Source organism: Orbicella franksi, chromosome 13, assembly GCF_964199315.1.
Source record: "Orbicella franksi chromosome 13, jaOrbFran1.1, whole genome shotgun sequence".
Lineage (NCBI taxonomy): Eukaryota > Metazoa > Cnidaria > Anthozoa > Scleractinia > Merulinidae > Orbicella > Orbicella franksi.
In genome coordinates, this window is record NC_138157.1 from 17,358,701 (window position 1) to 17,377,496 (window position 18,796).

Consider the following 18,796-nt stretch of genomic DNA (forward strand, 5'->3'; position numbering starts at 1 on the left):
CATTTCTTAACCATGACGCTTACAATTAATAACACCAGATTTTTTATTAACCTTGCTTCATCCAAAATCTAAAACATATTTTACAACCCTATGTACAGATCCAATAATAAATAAAATTGTTATACAGCTGGAGTTTAGTTCTGATTCTGGTCACGAACCAGAGGTTTCTTTGACTTCTCCTTGCCTTACTACTTCACACTAAACTCCAACCACATAACAACACACTTAATTACTGGTCCCTTGGAAAACAGTTAGTTTTGTTTTCCCTCGAATCTCGATATTTCTCTCGATTTCGTCTCGGAAAGCATCGAGGTTCTCGGGAAAACATAACTGTTTCCCAAGAGACCAGTAATAAAGGGTATATTGAAAAATTCCTTAACTAGTACAGTTACAATATGACGATACTATCAAGCCATAAGCTATGTTACGTTAGTGCTTATTTTTATGAGGCTTGGTAATAGTTTTAAGGGACTGACATGTTAAATTAGTCTCTAGTTATTTAATGAAACCTAGATAAAATAATTTAGTAACGCAGAAAAAAAGAAAAAAAAAAAAAAAAAAATGATATGCCAAAAGGAGACTTGGGGCAAAATTGAAAAACAAAGCTAACTCTTTTTAAGGGATGTCATCTTATTTCATATCATTCTTTTCAACGCACAGAATTTTCTTCGAATCGAGGGAACATTGACCAAGATAATAATTTATTACCGTAGAAAGGAATGCCACAAGATGTCATCATAAACATGGGATTAACGAACAAGGAAGGTTTAAATTGGAACCCGACCATTAAAACAGTTTACGAAAAATCCTTTCTTTGAATATGATTTAAAAATTGTTTTCAAAGTGTGCTATTCACAGCATTCATTATGATATGCAAAGTTGACATACGTAACAACAATGCAGTTTTCTCGACTAGGTGAGCATTCTTCGCATTAGTTACGTAATAGCTCTTCAATAAATACCGAGACGACTTGTTCACTCCATTCGTGCTCGGTATTCCACCCGGTTTTCCAGCAGAGCGCGGATCAGGGAACAGCCCACCCTCCCACCCTCATCGCAAGGGTCGTGCCGCTAGACCTCCCCCCCTTAATTTGTTTCATCAAGAGTTTACCAAATGGTTTTTAATAAACAGTTATTTTAAAGTTTCATTCAATTTACTCTTGATAATAACAAGTCTGTGAGTGTATGCATGTATCAAAATGAAAGAGGACCGGAGAGGTGATGATAAAACTCGGTCTACATATAACCGTATTCAAACATGTGAAAATTTTACATTAATGCAAAATGTGTACACAACATCAAATTAACAACAAACAAACATACAAAGCACTCACCGCCACAAAGCGATAAAAACAAATACGAAAAAAAAAAACACCTCCATCTCCCCACCTCAACCTTTCTTTAATTCATCTTCTTAGAGAAGTGGGTGGAGGGGGCACTGAAAACACTAGCATTTCCTTCCCTCTCTCTCACCCCTCCCTACCCTAATGGGTTGTCATCCCGTATCCATTTCCTCCACTTGATTGACAAGTCTATGACTGCACGCGGCACACAGTTTGTTATTAAACATCTGTTCGATAAGTTTGTCTCTCTCTTCAAGCTGCCGCCTTAGCTTGCTGACCTCGTCTGTCCTGGCGTCCAGTTCTTCCTCTTTTTTTAACAGCATTTTCCTTAGTTCGATGATCTCTGAAGCTTGCTCTTTGACTTTTTCATTGAGATAATCGCTCATTTGCTGTAGGAATTACCACAGCGACAGTTCAGTTACTTCTCTATTAAGTGTACCCCAACAAATAGCTGTGTCTACTTTCTAGTGGAAGCGAGATGGTTTACAATTTAAAGGAACTGAGAGAGCTCTAGAGTCCTAGAGGAGAGCGACGCTGTTCAGCGAATGGCCCCGAAGTTCTTTTCTGACTAGGTTCTCGAAAAGTTGCAAGTGATCGACTATCGGTGTTTCCTTAACTTGAATGAATGAATGACAACTTTATCTAAGTCTCAGTCTTAATAGCTGAGCACAAGTGCTCTACTAATTGGGGAGACTAAAATATAAAGTAAAATGTATTCACCTAAGATTTAGTAAAATTAAGAAAATATTAAAAAAAAAAAAAAAAAAAAAAAACCAATTTGGTGATAAATACTATCATAATATTATCACGTAATAGTTATTTAAGGAAAGACACTTTCAAATGGAGCTTAAATAATCTTGCAGTTTCTCCGAGGCCTAAAAGTTCGAATCTCTTTGCCTTGAGCTTCAAGGTAAGCGTGGTGTTATCTTTCACTTAGTCGCTTTCAAAAACCGCGCAGTCTGCTGGCTAACAGTTACTACGCATAAAGCGAAACAAATTAAATTTATACAAGAAGACGGTTGAAGCCTTACCGTGTGCTCCTCTTTGAAAACATCAAGCTCTAGGAGAGACTCCGCGGTTGGTCTGTTGCTGGGATTTTCATCTATCATCTTTAATATCAGCTTGGACTGAAACGGCAAGGTAACAGAGGAATTAGAACGTCACTGAGAGGCTAACTTCAACTGACTTGGTAAATCTCCGTAGAGACACTCGGCTGTCTAGGTCCTCTAAGGTACAGCCCTAGAAGGGACCTTTGATAGAGTGGTTCTTCAGCGGTATTCGTTACCAAAACGCATGAGGGTTCAACCGTCGGCTCAACCCGTTATGAACACAGCTAATTCAAACGCACATCGCGCGCGAGAGACCTAGTGGTTATAAGGGTTTGTCTGAGAATTCTAACGACGACCTTACTGTTGTGACTTGCTGTGACTTGCTGACCCTTGCTGTATTCCGTGGTGATATCTAAGGTGGGTTTTTTTTTTCTACTGCTGTTGGTTTCCTTCCGATTTCAAGCATAGTATTCAGCCTTGACTAAATCTTGGAAAACCCAAGACTGTCTTGGAAAACAGCATCGGAGAAACCGCTTAAGATAGCACCACAGGACTCCAGAGATACAATAGCACACAGCCAACAACAAAAGTAAGTTCATTTTATTGATCTACTCAATTGCAGGCTAGATTACCGCAACGTTTTGTTTAGGTTAAAGGAGCTCAGTCACGGTATTTTGAGTTATTTTGGCCACATACAAAATTACCTTTAAATGGTAGGAAACCTGAAAATAACAGTTTAATAAGATAGAAAAACACCAGAGAGAGAATGATAAACCATAAAGGAACAAGGATGGCTGAGGATGGAGAAGATTAACACGGATTACAAACGACGAATTTGAAAACTTGAGGCTAAACTTTTTAATATGCGCAAACCGTGACTGAGCTCCTTCAAAATTCTCATACAAAACCTTGTTATCACTAGGTCAATCAACGTGCGATTGGCGGCCTGTGTTATGAGTTTCTGGTTCACCATATCTTACCTCTTCCGGCCATTGTTCGCAGAAGTCTTGCGGCAGTCTGCCCTGCCTGAGGTCCTTGATGTTTTTCACTCGCTCCATTTCAGTACCAAATGGACAGAACAGCTCAAACAAAATGATTCCTAAACTGTAGATGTCAGCCTGCATTCCGGTAAAAGATAAAACAAAATAAAAAACAAGAGAAGCAGAAAACAGAAAGATTGACGCAACGAGCAGTTAAACGCGTCTGAAAACCACCAAAATAGTATTCACTATTTTCTTTTCCCGCGTGTGAACAAAACTAGATAGCAAATATATTAGAGAAATCTGTTTGACATTGACCGTGGTAAACTAAAACCACAGGGTAAATACGATAAATCAATCAAAAAGTAAGAGTCGCCGATAGCGAACTCGGGAAAACGTGTGACGGGAAAACAAGTAATCAGACGAGCAACAAGCGCGGGAAACACAAAACTGAAAAAGTGCACGAGACGACATGAAGCCAATAGCAAGCGCTATGATTCAGTCCCTCTACCCTACCTTGTTGTCGTATATATTGTTCCTTAGTTGTTCGGGTGAAGCATATGTACATGTTCCTACTCCTGCAGTCGGTGCGTCCTTGCCGGAAAATCCTGTTAAAAATAACAGAAATTAAACTTTAATGCCAACTTAAATGACCGCGTATATGTAAAAGTAAGTTCGCTAGTTGGGAACTTTCATACCTGGAGGAAAGAGGGGCGTGAGCGGTTCAATTAAACTGGCCAGCGGACTGGAAGCCCCGGGACTCACGACCACTTCTTTCCGAGCCAAACCAAAGTCGCCGATTTTGACCTGGAAACTAGTTGGTCGTTCTTCTTTGTGGTGCCGGAGCCCGTGAAGAAAGATGTTCCTTGGCTAAAAGGAAACACAACAATGAAACCGTCAATTAAACTGGACCGTGCACGATAACAACAGCACTCCGTGTATCTGATGTCACGCATGGTTTCGAAAACCTAACAGATATACAGCCCTTTACGCAGATCACAATTAGCCCGTCACGAAATCTCTTCTCCTTAGAACTCGTGACAAGCCTAGGACTCGTTAGGAGAAAAAGACAGCGTGAGAAACCCAAAGAACATGTCCTTAAAAGATAGAGAAACTTGCTAAAATGATAGTTGTTTGTTTTTTCTGAGGCCATCCCTGTAGGCTTGATCTCGTCCGGGGAGGGTGGCGGTGAGAACTAAAGATGGGAAAGAAGCTGTGATTCAAAATATCAACTACAAAAGCAACCCAAGTCAGACTACGAATAATTCTTATTTTCCGCATAAAATAGAATTTACAAACAATAGTGAGAGACTGCAAAAGAGAAAACAAGATTGCTTGGCCAAGAAATGTGAGAAGCCATTAATAGTAAAAGAAATCAATCATTAAACATTATAATTTCGCGCTGACATCTTTACCTTCAGATCACGATGAAGAAGCGCCTGGGAGTGAATATACCTCACTCCCTCCACAACCTGGCGAAAAATGTCCACAATGGCCGCTTTATCGACTTGGCTGTCTAATAAAGGAGAAAAGAAAGTACGCGTAAATCAAAGTGCTCTATGAGCAAACCCGTCGATTTCCCAGTGGATGATGATTGACACGTGTGACTTAATCTAACTCGGGTCCACTAGATTGGAACGTGGGAGCTAACCATAGTAACACGTAAGAAACCTTGCTTCAAGGGGCAAAAATACAACTACTTCAGTCTTATCTCAAATTGGCTAGCAAATATGCGAATTAGCTAACAGATATGCGACATATAGTCTCTTAAATCTACCATAAATAGACATATAAAGCTTTTCGCGAGAGCTGTTTTGTGACTTTGGGATATGATAGCTCATCAGCATATTCAAGTGTCAAAGTGTATCAGCTTGAACAAGCCCAAAACTTTTTGTCTGTGGGCAAAATTTTAACACTCGGATTGCATTTCAGTTCGTGAAGTTCTATCTAGTTCTCCTCGCTCCCGCTATGCGGGATTCGTCTTCCAATGTGAGTTATGTGAGTTTGTCCTCAAGACCAAGCGGGATTTTCTCGCGGTGGATTCCACGCCCGCGGTTGAAACTTATAATCTGGTGTAATCCTGAGCGTTTTAGAGGCTTGCAAGAACGTCGTGTTCTTTATTAGAGACTTTTTCGACAAATGCTACGGCGACCTCAATGAAACTGTTCGCTTTGATTTCCGAAATGTAATTTCAAGAGCTCAGTCTTCCAGTAGTAGTACCATGGATATGTAGAGAGGATTGTCTCCTGTCAATCTTTACTAAACTTCAAACTTCGGAGCAAAAAATTTACAATAGAAGCTTCCAGCAACTTCACCTCTGTCATCTAAAACTTTCCCAATGAAACACTTGTTACGCTCAAGGAACATACCCCACCTCTTTAAGCTGAAAACTTTACGTAATTATGTAAAACTGCTCTAAAGCACAGCTTAATCAGAAACATCACGTTTTTTGGTTATCAAATCCTTTCTTTAGTTGCTTTTGGTCGAAATCTCTGTTCTTAATTTTGCCCCCTATAGAGGGCAACAAGGTTTTTAACTTCGTCAAGTAATGACAGTTTCTTAACAACAGAGTGAATTTATTGAAGAAACCACGAAGACAAGTTCTTCTTCTGCGAGGCATTCAATAAAGGGACGTAAGCTAGGCTGGTGTTGGCTTTACACAAACCCTCGTTGACGTACCCGGACAGTGTCCGACTGTTATTGCCCAATCAGAAAACAGCATGAACCATTCTAGAGTTACAAAACTCCCGCCCAACCGAAAAGCTTGGTGTGAAGGACTACAACAGAGAAACTTCCCTGTCTGCCAGACCAGCATGGTTCGCTAGGCACTTACCAGGCACGGTGATGTTCTCATTACGCTTCACAAGCCAGTCTCGGAGTGTCGTGGTACATAACTGCATCTGAATGAACAACACCATTCCCAAACGCTAAAAAAAAGAGCAAATGCAAGTTATTAACTTGTATTCTCTACTTGTTAAAATTGATTGTTAGATTTTTGTTGCAGAATTTCTAGTTATAGTTTTATAGATATTATTTTAGTTTTAGTGTGCACGACCCCATAAGCTTCTTAGCTTTAATTCTTATCGTTTTAACATCTATCCAGTGGTGGATCCAGACCTTGAACTACGGGGGAGGGCACGGTTTTGTTTTGCTTGCCCTGTCGGCTTTTCTTCCCTCTGTGATTTCTTCTTTTTTTACCCAAAATAAGGGAGGACTGCTATCTATTATCTATCATCTATCTAACACTTTGTGTGGCTGTATGATAGCGTTCTTCTGTCAGTTAACAAGGCTATGAGAATTAAGAACTTGCATTTTGTATGATAACTTCAGGAAAAAAGAGAAACTGCAGATGAGCAAAAAGTAAAGGTTTTGACGCGAGCAAATGAAAGTACTGTACAGATCTGTTCAGTACTTCTATTTCAATGGTTACACAGGCTTAAAATTCGGAACCACCGTCTTATGTAGAATAACAAATACTGTAGTACCTCATGAAAGTACCTTGTTCTACAGCTTTCCTTTGAATGATTACAAATTAGGGTTTCACTCACAGAATCAAAAGTCAAAAAGAAGTTGTAAAAGATAAAATAAAGTTTCGATACAACACGAGCTCGGATTGGTTGAAAAAGCGTGCTTTATCAGAGTACAGACGCACGACAAGCTACGGTATCACATGTATTATACACGTAGCAATAGAGTTCATAGACAGACTGAAACGTCATGTTGCTAATGGTACCACACGATGTTACAGCTCAATAGCTTTCATTTGAATGGTCACACTTTAGGGTTTCATCCACAGACTTAACATTGCACAGGATAATAGATTGACCACATGAAACTAGAGCTCAATAGCTTAGATGGTTGAACTCTAGTGTCTCTCTCCACCGCAGAGACTCAAAGCAGTTCTTTCAGGTGGGATAATCTGCTGAACGATATGATTGCAGGCGCCAGGGATACGTGAGGGCGCTCACTTTGCACAGCGGCTTTCTATAACGAACGTTTCGAACCTTTGCACAGGAGAGAGCACTAGAGTTTCTTACAAACACTCTGAATAGTTTGTAGCACATTGAGTGAGTTGAGGGTTGTCGCTGGAAGCAACAGTAAAAGCTAGAGGCATAAGAAAATTAAGGAAGGGCTAACATCCCAATAGGAATCACCTTGTTGACTGCCTTTCTTCTCATGATGTTCTCTGTTAATACACTGCTGTGCTCGCTGCTCATTTCCCCGCTCAGTTCGTCATCAATATGGTCGCCATCTTTACCAGCCATGGAGCCTAGGCTAGTACTTGAGACAGATCGGCGCATGCTGCGCCGTGAAGCGTGATATGGGGCCCTGCTACTACGACTACTACTGGTACTGCTCCTGAGGTTGCTTGAAGGGATTTTACCCAGGCGACCCTCAGCTGAAAAACGATAAAGAGCTGCGTTTAAGAAAATGGTGGTATGTCAAATTGATTTTAACCCAGTGGTTGTAAAACGCGTCCTTAGAGAGACGTGGCTCATTTACGAAACAGATTTCCGAGTTAACACAGTTCTGCCATAGCCAGGTCTAACTTTGACCCCTGACTTTGTTTGAAAATCAGACCTTCATATCTGGTTTTTGATTCGACAGTAAGCCATGTAATCATTCCTTTGTGCTTTTCTGAAAACGGAATGCAAGCTTTAGCGAATTGACAGTATACTTTTTCTAAACCCGACAGTACTTGTCACTGGGTTTTTAAGTCTCATTCAAATTAAGAATTGCGGTGCGTTTTGATTGTGCACAGACGACTCGACTGCAAGCCTTTACCTTGCGTACCCCGCTGCTTTCCTTCCGCCTGGCTCCCAATCCCCACTGACTCACAACTCGACCTACGAGCTGCGAACACGATGCCACTGTTGGAGGGATCCTGGGACGAGCTTTCAAACACGATACTTTGACTGTCCTGACTCACTTCCATGATTCTGAAAAGAAGGAATGTGATTGGACGAGAACTATTTTAAGAGTCAGTAGTGAACATGATAGTACCATTGTAACGACACATCTCCTCCATTGGCTCAATGTAAGAGAGATAGCACATTATAACAGATTTCACTTCAAACCATAACAAAGACTGGAAGTTGAGCAGTGTACGAATTTCATGCCAAGCACTTTAAATCCAGACCAAAGTGATGACATGATTCACATATGACCAATCACAGCATACTGGCATATTGCAAGAATCCAATCAAAACTCAAGGCACAAAATGCAACTGGTGCCAAGAGTGGGAAAAATGTTTGGGCTTCGTTTTGCTCCTTATTGGTTGAGAAAACAGCATGTTTGGTTTGCATTCAGCTAGTTCTAAGAGCATGTTGCCCAACAGACCTTTTTACCAATACAGCAGCCATTTTGATTTCTACTGATTTGAGAAACATTATAGGATGCTCAGGGGGCACATTAGTATGCATTTGCCCCCTATACATCACATAATATCTATTTGAAACAATGGATTTCAAAATGGCTGCTGTATCAGTAAAATGGTCTATTTGATTAGACTAAGGAGTGAAGTCAGCTTAACTCAGCTCCTGGTTAAGAAACATCACCAGTGAGGGAAAAGTTAAGAAATTATCTTTACATCAGACACATCTTGTCCACTTCCTGCTTGTTGTCATAATTAGACCTACTCATCGAATAAAGTAAGTATGTATTTATGCTTGCACCGTTCCTATTCCCATACAGTCAAGTTCTGCTTTTCGTTGGCAGTCTCAGGAGTTATACCTATGCATGCTTGGCAAGGGAAATCAAATCAACCTGATTTAATTAAATTGCTCCCAAAATGAATGGCTTTGCGAGAGAAAGATCAGATTACAGAGGAAAGATCAACTGCTTTTGGGAGTATTATGGAAAAGAATGCCTACTGCAGACATTCTTTTTGTATTTCTTACATGTACTAACCTGTGAATTCCATTTAAAGATGAGAAATCACTGAGCTCCTTGAGACTTGTAGGAACTGTAGCCACTCCTAGTGAAAAGAGCATTTCATTCAGTCAAGCTTTGAGATACAGTGGAACACCATCTTATGACTAGCATATGACACCTTGATCATTATAACAACCACTTTTTTGGTCCGAAGAAAACACTCATTCAGAAACTACTGCCACTGTGGAGGTAGCATGTCCAAGTGGTTAGGGCACCGGACTTGAAATTCCGAGGTCATGGGTTCAAGTCCTGCTCTGACCACTAAGCTGGATTTGTTTCTCGGTAGCCTAATTCAGCTCCTCCGTCATGCTTGTAAATAGCCAACTGGGCTGCCTCCCACCATTTGGGATTTTTAAGGCTATTACGTTTATTTGAAATATTTCTTTCTTTCAGTTAAATGGCATGCCTGAGATCTATATGATGTACATGTAGTTAGTTGTAGTTTATGCACATCAACCACTATAAAACTTATAAACATTCAACATTTAACAACATTTTTTGTGGTACATTTTGCACAATCTGGACGGCTCAGTAAAGCAGTCAGAATTCTCCCTTCCATCTTGGACTGTCATAAATAACATATTTCCAACGTGAACATTGTATTGTATGTTGCGACAATCTCCAGCTGATGTATACAAGCACAAACGGATCACTTACTGGGCAAAGCAACACCAACAGTATCTGTTGTAACATATTCCAGCCATGCCGCATGATATCCGACCACATTACTGTGACTAAGGTTGGCCAACACTTTAACTTCACGTAGAACCTGTTGGAAGTTAACAAAGATGCATGTCTGTTTCATTTGGCAGCCAACGGATTGGCTTCATCATCAGCTGCTGTTTGTGAGAATGAGCACACGTTCCTGCCTGAAACCCAGGGGGGGGGGGGACCTCTCAGGGAAGAACAGGGGCCCTTGGCAAGGTACATGTAGCACTCTATGAAAAGTAGGAAAGGAAATCTTAAAACTCCTATAAAATCCCAGATGGATCTAGATTTGTAGTACTTAATAATATTTTTGGTTCAAAGAAAGTTTGTTTGAGCAGCCTGATTTTGTCATCTTCGTCATAAAAATCTCTTTCTTGTTATATCCTAACTAAAAAACAAACAAACAAGAGTTCAGAACATTGGTCCATGTTTGTAGCTACCAAGACACACATACACCTGTAACAATTCCAAGAAAATTCAAAAGAAACAATTCTGTGAGTAATTTCAAACAAACATAATCAACATCAATTTTCTTTTGCTGATAAACAATAAACCACAGATCGAGCAAATAGTGCAGCCTTGCATTGGGTGGGTTAACAGATAACAAAATAAATATAAATGTTTACAGATCACCATCTGGTTACATGGACACTGAAGCATACAGTACACAAACATGCTGGATAAAAGGGCATGCCAAAACAATAAGGGTTCGCATCTTTTCTTAGACTTCCTAAAAGTCCTTTCCAATTAATTCCTCCCTGGCTCGAGGGAGATAAATAGGTGAAGGATTACACTGTAGGAAGTCTTTGGCATGGTTCATGAATGGAAGAAATAGCTCGGATCATGGATATAAAAAATTTGTTTTCCCGAATCAAGAAAATAAGCAAGTAAGATACATGTACTCTGACTTTTTAATAACCTGCTCTTACACTAGAAAGAGTGTTTGAAGAAAGCAAAATCATCAAAGACTAAGTCAAGGCTCCATATTGCAAATCGCATAACCAAAGTCACTCTCGACAGACAACTCTAACCATTCAGAGGACTCACGAATATCGGTTAATAATTCATTCAACTTCTTCACGAGTCATGCAAAACCTTCAGGTCATGGATCACAAAGAATGATCTCCTAAATTCACGTTTCACGGAAAATAAAATTAGCTAGCATGCACTACGAGAATACCTCTCTACGACCCGCAATGTACATGTAAATAAAGGTCGACTTGTGGAAAGTCTATCTTTACTCTTTACCTTTAAACAAAGATCAGGGTCTGTTTCCTTGAGAGGGACCTTTTTCACTGCATATTCTCTCCCATCTAGTTTGTTTTTCACCTAAAATAATAAAATATTTTTTCATGAGTACCAAATTTGATGACTGCAGATGTAACTGAGAGATTGAATACATTTTACTGTGAAGTTTCTAATCAGTTAGTTTCACATCTTAACTTTAATTTACAATAAGTTTACACTTAGGTATCTCACCAAGGTCTGGCCTTTCTGTTAAGTACTGTACATGTACATAACATGGCCCTGCCTCTGTTTAGGAGGCAGGAGGTAACATGACTCAGAGGTTAGGGTGCTTGACTTGAAATTTGGAGGTCTCAAACTTAAGTCCCATAGCTCAGTTCTGGCCCATAGCTGGTCAGGAGTTGTTTCATGGTATGCATGTACCTGTCCTGAATTCAATGTCTTGGCCAGCTTATAAACAGGCAACTGGTTGGCCTACTGTATGACTAGCTGGGGATTTTAACCTTGTTATATTAATCTGAATATTATATGATTGCTCAGCCACACTACCTTTGTGCTATAAATACTGAACAAGGCTATAACTTTCAAGGTCACATGTATGTCCATGTACAGTATTTATTCATTTATTTTGATCTGTCATAGATAAATCCCTTTGTATCATCTTAGTCTGTCTTGTTGATTCATGTGTTTTCTCTAACTATAACTTAACTAACAATAAAACATTCAACATAAACATGTCCATGCACAAGACATATTTTCCTGTTTTCCTGTTTTCCTATTCTCCTAATAACTTCAAGGCAGGCAACAAACCTTGAAAACACTACCAAATCCACCTTTACCAAGTCTTATGATCTCAACAAACTCCTCTTTGTATCGTGAAGTTCCATTTTGCAGCAGATCATGCATCTTTTGAGGAGCAGATAAGCTCCTACAAAAGGAAAGAGATAAATACGTGAAACAATCTAATTACTGTATTTTAATAATAAATGAATAGATTAAATTGGAATTAGAAAACAGTCCTAAGAAAATATGCACGTTGATTGGTTAAAAATTGTGTTTCTATAACTCAATAGATACACTGAAGTAGCATGAGCTGTTTTGTACATGTAATGATGGCACGAGCAAAGACAATTTACATTTTGATAATCAATGTTAACAAGTTGTTTTCTTTTTCTTTGTCGCAGTGTTTTCTAAAGAAATTGAAAAATTAACACGCTCTCCGTGTTTCTGTCAAGTTATAGAAACACCCGTGAAAGTTTGGGAGAACTCGAAAAAGCTGTGGGAACACTCGCCTACAGCTCGTGTTCCCATAGCATTTCTCGTTCTCCCAAACTTCCACTCGTGTTTCTATAACTTGATAGAAACACGGTACATGTTTTCTATTTCTTAATTACTCACTAGAAGATCTTGGGACTTTGCAATAATAGTTATTGTGCACTCATGAGTGTCTACTGGCATGAGGCTAAAAAACCTCACAATAATGTCTGTTGCAGAATTTTTCCTAAAATCTAAACTCTGCTTGAGCAGCAGGTACATGTAGTAGCAGCACTACTAACACCACCAACACATGAGAAGTTACATATACCTCTACTACATTACTATATCATGAAATCCCTAGTACCGCTGCAATGTACCAGCACTACAACTGCCACCGCCACCATCACCACAGCTACTGTCACCTCTACAACACACAGACACTACTGCAGATTGCTGCCAAAAACAATGCCACCGCCAGTACCTTACTGTCAACAACATCATCTCTAATTTTAGTAGTACAGCAACACCACATAATATTTACCACTGCTGCTGCTGTAATCATTGACACTGTGATGCTACAGGTATCATCACGATTGCAAACTGTGATTCTTTCCTACTGAAAATAGGATTATACGTTCTAATTGAAGTTTTATTTAATAATAGAAAACAAAACTCTTTTGGCTTACCTATAGCTATGAAATGGGCCTAATGGTGGCTTCCTCAGACCAGGAATCTTTACAAGCTGAAAATTCAAGTTAACAGGAAAATTACTATGTGCATGTACATTGGACTTTAATAGTTTGTACACTGTAAATGCCATCAACCTCGGAGTTTGCAATTTCCTCACCTCTCTGGCCTACATGTAGAATGATTTATTTAAAGTCTCAGCGAATCATACACGTCACTGTGCATGTTAAAAAACATAAAGAGGGATTGCCCTACATGCCTACAGTGTTTAATTTCTATTTGTTTCAACATAAAATCAGTGAGTGAAAAACTTGCAAAAATGGCCTGTGGCTATCACACTCAAGACATAAGCAAAGTTTTTTTTAACACAGATGCTCTGCCAGCAATTAAGATACAATGTATATGTCTTACACGTACATCTGTTCCAGTGGTCCTTGCAGCAGCTTGCATAAGATCACTAAATGCTGTCTTGTACTTAGCTCTGATGACGCTGAATTCCTCGAGAAATGAAAAGGATGGCATCACCTGAGGAAAGATAGGAAATTCTTTCAATCAGAGCCAAGTCTATGTATGCAGAACCTTGTGAAGTCATGTGATTGCCTTAGAAAGATTTCACCAGTACATCATTGGTGCTGGTGAAGGTTTGGCTTCTTAGTTTAGAATATTGCAATGTACATTATTGACAACATTAATTCGTAATTTAGTTCATTTTTTTATTTTGTTTTTAAAGCAATAAGCAACTCCACGAATATAAACATGACATGTACATATGTACGTACCTTCATCTTTACAAGCTGTTGACAAAGAACTGTAAAAAAGAGAACGACAATTTACTTGCAGTTAAACAACATGTCTCTCATCAGTTATAAACGTACCATAAGCAAATGCCTAAAACAGAGCTTTGCATCCAGACTATTCATTGTTTTGAAACCAATCAATTGCACAAATTGTTCTGTGACTGATAGAGAAAACATCTCTGTCAGTGGTTTTTGGGGTCTTGACATCTCACTGTGATTGGTTGCAATACAGTATACTGTTCAAGGGAACATTCCAGATCTAATTTAGGTGTTTGTGCACTACTTTAATTGAAGGGGTGAGTGCAAAACCATGCTAAGTGACGATTTGGGTGAAAAAAAAAATTTCATGAAAGGGCTTGAATTTTTGCATGTGTTCATCAATGTAATAGAAAAACATGGTCCTGTATTTTTCCCGCTGGTTTTTTCTTCATTTATAAAGACGCCTCTAGGAAAACTGAGTGGTTTTTTTGCATATGCAATATCTTGGAAACGAAACGAAGCTTAGCAGACTACGGGACATTGCTAAACATACCTAAACAAAACTGCATGTGAAATTTGGAGCGTTTTTGACTCAGTTAACTTTTGATTAAAATGCCTAACGCCGTTTTCCCGCCAAGGCCTTCAAATAAACGAAGCCGGGCCTTTGTTATGATAAACAGAACCAATCCTTTGTTATAATAACCACGCGAAGCTTTTGTTATAAGTCGAAGTCTCGCCTCGGTTTATCATAACAAAGGATCGGCCCGCCGCGACCACAAGGACTTTGATTTCACTTAGAAAGCAGCCAAATGTCAATTTCACGTAATGCATAAGCTCAGTGATGTTGATTTCAGGTCTAAATAGGTTAAAATGTTGATTTCACGTTAATGCATGACAGCAAGGATGTTGGTTTCACTTAGAAACCAGCAAAATGTCAATTTCACGCAACATATAAGCTCAATGATGTTGATTTCAGGTCTAAATAGATTAAAATGTTGATTTCACGTTAACGCGTGACGGCAAAGATGTTGCTTTCACATAGAAACCAGCAAAATGTCAATTTCATGCAGCGCATAAGCTCAATGACGTTGATTTCAGGTCTAAATAGGTTAAAATGTTGATTTCACGTGAACACTTGACGGCAAGGATGTTAGTTTCACTTAGAAAACAGCAAAATGGTAATTTCATGCACCGTATAAGCTCAGTGATGTTGATTTCACGTGAAAATGCTCTATAAATAGGGCTGACGGATTAACAGATTAACCCTTCTGCGCAACGCACAGGTCTCCATACATCTGCATGTCCGCTGATCCCAGAAGCTCAAAACACTACAAATCATGCCGATTTGAAATAAAATCAATGGAACCTGGATCACAGATCTATGTTACAATCGATCGCTACTTGTTGGCCATCATTATGTTTAAACAATCTAGTTACCAGTTTGAGAACATCCGCAGAACGTGATCGCAATGCATGCCAGGAAGGGTCTTTACACCTTGTGCGCAGGAAACATGGCGGTCGATACAAGACAAATTTTATAAGTCTGAAACCAGTTCTCGCTTTCCAAACTTTGACGCTAGCAATGCTTGGCAACTGGGCCACGACTCACCAGAGGGTATTTTTCTTGGGCAAGAACTGCTCTTGGACTTTGCTGCCTGGCTCAATCTGACTTCGAACGCCGATAACACGATTACAGTATATCAGCTGCCTTCAAAGTTTCAGAACACATTTTGATTCTTTAAAATGTGCCGGTTACTTACGGGTTTATCGAGACTTTATGATGCCTCTCAACCACCAGGCAGGCATACAAGGTAAGTTAAAACAATGCTTAAGATATTAGTTGACAGAGGTCTAATGCAGCACATCTCTTTTTTGTTCCATGTATTTCGTTTGACGCTCGATTGATTCACGTGTTGTGTTCACGTCACAATAACCGATGTAAACAATCTGTTCCCAAATTTCCGCTCTATATATGCTGTGAGATTTGATTTTGACTTCATACACTATAAACAGTCTGCCTGTTTGCTGTTGAACAAATAAACTCCTAAAGACATGGCTAGAAAAAGCCAAGTATTTTTGCATACATTATAACTCAAAAATGAAGCAAAAACCAGCGACAAATATACAGGGTCGCGTTTTTCTATTACATTGAAGACCACATGCAAAAATTCAAGCCCTTTCGTGAAAATTGTTTTTTCACCCAAATCGTCACTTAGCATGGTTTTGCACTCACCCCTTCAATTATAATCATATCATTCTATAACAAAATTCTCAACTGTGATTGGTTCTCCGCATGCCTATTTCCCACATAATCAGTGCGCAATCACGTGGGTGTCCAAGTACAGGTATCGAATTTGAACTTTTTGTAATTGGATAAATTTGTTATAGATTAAGATACGATTAATTTGTAATTGGACCTCGTGTCGTACAATTCAGGGAGTAGAGGTAATCGTGCTTGTGAAGTGTAATAATTTTCAAATCAGCCTCACGCTTCGTGCTCGTCCGATAGTGAAATTACTTGCGTGATTACTACCTGAGTTGTACTCCACTCTGTCCAATTACTCTTACTACAGGCTGTAAATGTAACTTTGACATGTGAAATTACAATGTACAGTAGGCATACAAGTGAGTGATGAGGGTTTTAAATTTCTAGTATGAAACATAAAGGCTAAAAAGCATTTTGACATGAGCTGATACGTGTACATGTAAGAAGTGAATTAAGGTGTTGGGGGTGGGGGGTGGGGAGTTGATTATAACTGGAGCAAATGCTCGAGGACAGAGGAACCTAAGTGTGTGTGTGTGTACTCCTTTAGGAAGATCCACATTAAGATTATGATCTAATAGATCATGTGGATTATGGTGCACCAAAGAAACTAAAAAATCCAATGAATTCACCCTTACAGTGTAACTTCAGAGTATGGGAAACAAGGGGAGTAGAAAGGCAGGGAAGGGAGAGGGGCTTAAAGCTGAGAATCCTGTTTTAAAATATGGTTGGCAATGAGCCACAAAAATCTTGCCCTATTCACAGGGTGGCCATACTAAAGTAAAGGGGTTTTCCTAGTACGAAAAAAATGACTGACTGAGTTCTTGTTCCAGCCAGAATAAAGTGGCTGCAAAATCAAGGTGGCCATATAAATGGGGTGGTCATAAGGCAGGGTTCTGCTGTACATTTATCAAGAGTAAAAATGATAACCTTCAGGAATTTTATCGTACCGTTAAAGATCTTTTTGCTTTTCTCTGGATCATTCTCATACAAAGAACAAAGATGCTCAAGTAGAGAAACTAACAGCAGATAGTTAGGCACCCTTCCCTCCAAAGCCTGGACACTGGTAGAAGGATCATCATTTGGGACATATGTGTCTGTGAGATCTGCATCTGTCAACAATAACACATCACATCAAAAAGACATCACAGGCCATTTATTCATAGGGTGGATAATGCTGTCCAGTGAATAAATCGCTCTCTGTTGGATAAGTGTTAATGAAACAAACTAAGCTGTCCATTGGATATTGATAAACAGTACTAGATGGATAGTGTTATCTACATGTACCCATTGAACAACCATGGCCAAGTACTGAGAGATTTAATGTCATATTAATAATGTAAGGTAAGGGAGAGTACATTGTTGATACAGTTGAGGAATATCCCAATTTCCATAGGACAAGGCCTCTAAGAGTACAAGTACTACCTCTTGCCCTGATGAGCTGATAATAGTGCTGTAGACTATTGCAAGCAAGCAGGCAGGTATTTACTGTAAGTCTGAGGCTTCCCTGGCCTTACAACTTGCAAGTAATCAATTCTATTATATGGCTACAATGCATGGGTGACAAAAGTAGTTGAGACACTAGCTTTTAGAAAATGACACTTTTCAATATGTTTTAACATCTAATAGTGTCATTCTCTAAAAGTGAACACCTCTTATTAATTGTTTGTAGCATGAATTTTCTGATACCCCCTACCCCCGATTCGATGTTGTGTAGGTGCAGTGATCTCTGTAGTGATCTGTGAAAATTGACTACTACATGCATGCACATCGCCAACATTTATTTCCCTCTCTGTAATATGTTGTAGTTTAATTGATGATCTATATTTAATATGCATCTATGTACACATCAAATGTTGATTAATGTAGATACATGAGGCAAGGAGCTAACTACAAAACCGAACGTGACCCAAATAATAATCTTAAGCTAATATATATATTAACCTACAATTTTTTATTAGCTCAAAGTGTTACATTGATTTTATATACATGTACATGTATATCCATCTGAAACTATTTATCCGTCTCAGGCAGTCGAATTTTTCTGTCTTAAAAGGCCAATTTGTACATAGCATATATTCGGCCATTTTCATACCTACGCATACACACATTGCTTCCTGTCAAAATACCCTGCCATGAAATTTTGCTTTACTTGCAATTTTTTATCGATGCCTGATGCAACAATAAACCAGTGCTTGCAAATAATCATCCAGATGACACAGTTTTAAGCTTTAGTAACGGTATCAAACATATCTAACACAGCAAAACAATCTGCAAACCAAAACAACAACAAGATACAATGTATTAGCGCTTAAAATTCAATTTACCTTGAAACTCGGTCAAGCGGGGAGGTAGGCGAGGAGCCTCTAATTTCGAACGCGTCCACTTTGACCTTGTGTTCCATGCCATGGCGTCACGAACTCAGAACGCACGTGGACATTACTCCTCCGATTTTAACAAAGCAGGAGGAAACCATCGAGCTTTGATGGGCGATTACCACTGGAAACGTTGCGCTATAAAACCTTCCTGAAAACTATGCGACCATGTTTCACA

At 39.2% G+C, this 18,796-nt stretch overlaps 1 protein-coding gene across 1 annotated transcript; it reads right to left on the reverse strand.

Annotated features, from left to right (window-relative positions):
* Positions 1-25: 25 nt before the first annotated feature.
* LOC145466438 (eukaryotic translation initiation factor 2-alpha kinase 1-like) lies at positions 26-18,787 on the reverse strand. The gene is made up of 18 exons (XM_081450160.1): positions 18,571-18,787; positions 17,194-17,355; positions 13,984-14,012; positions 13,622-13,729; positions 13,204-13,259; positions 12,071-12,188; positions 11,264-11,344; positions 9,965-10,076; positions 9,284-9,350; positions 8,158-8,312; positions 7,527-7,771; positions 6,206-6,299; positions 4,788-4,888; positions 4,071-4,242; positions 3,889-3,980; positions 3,373-3,510; positions 2,375-2,470; positions 26-1,732 (listed from the first exon to the last, which is right to left on the reverse strand). The coding sequence occupies exons 1-18, from the start codon at positions 18,650-18,652 to the stop codon at positions 1,496-1,498; spliced, it is 2,145 nt and encodes a 714-aa protein (XP_081306286.1). The 5' UTR covers positions 18,653-18,787; the 3' UTR covers positions 26-1,495.
* Positions 18,788-18,796: the final 9 nt, after the last annotated feature.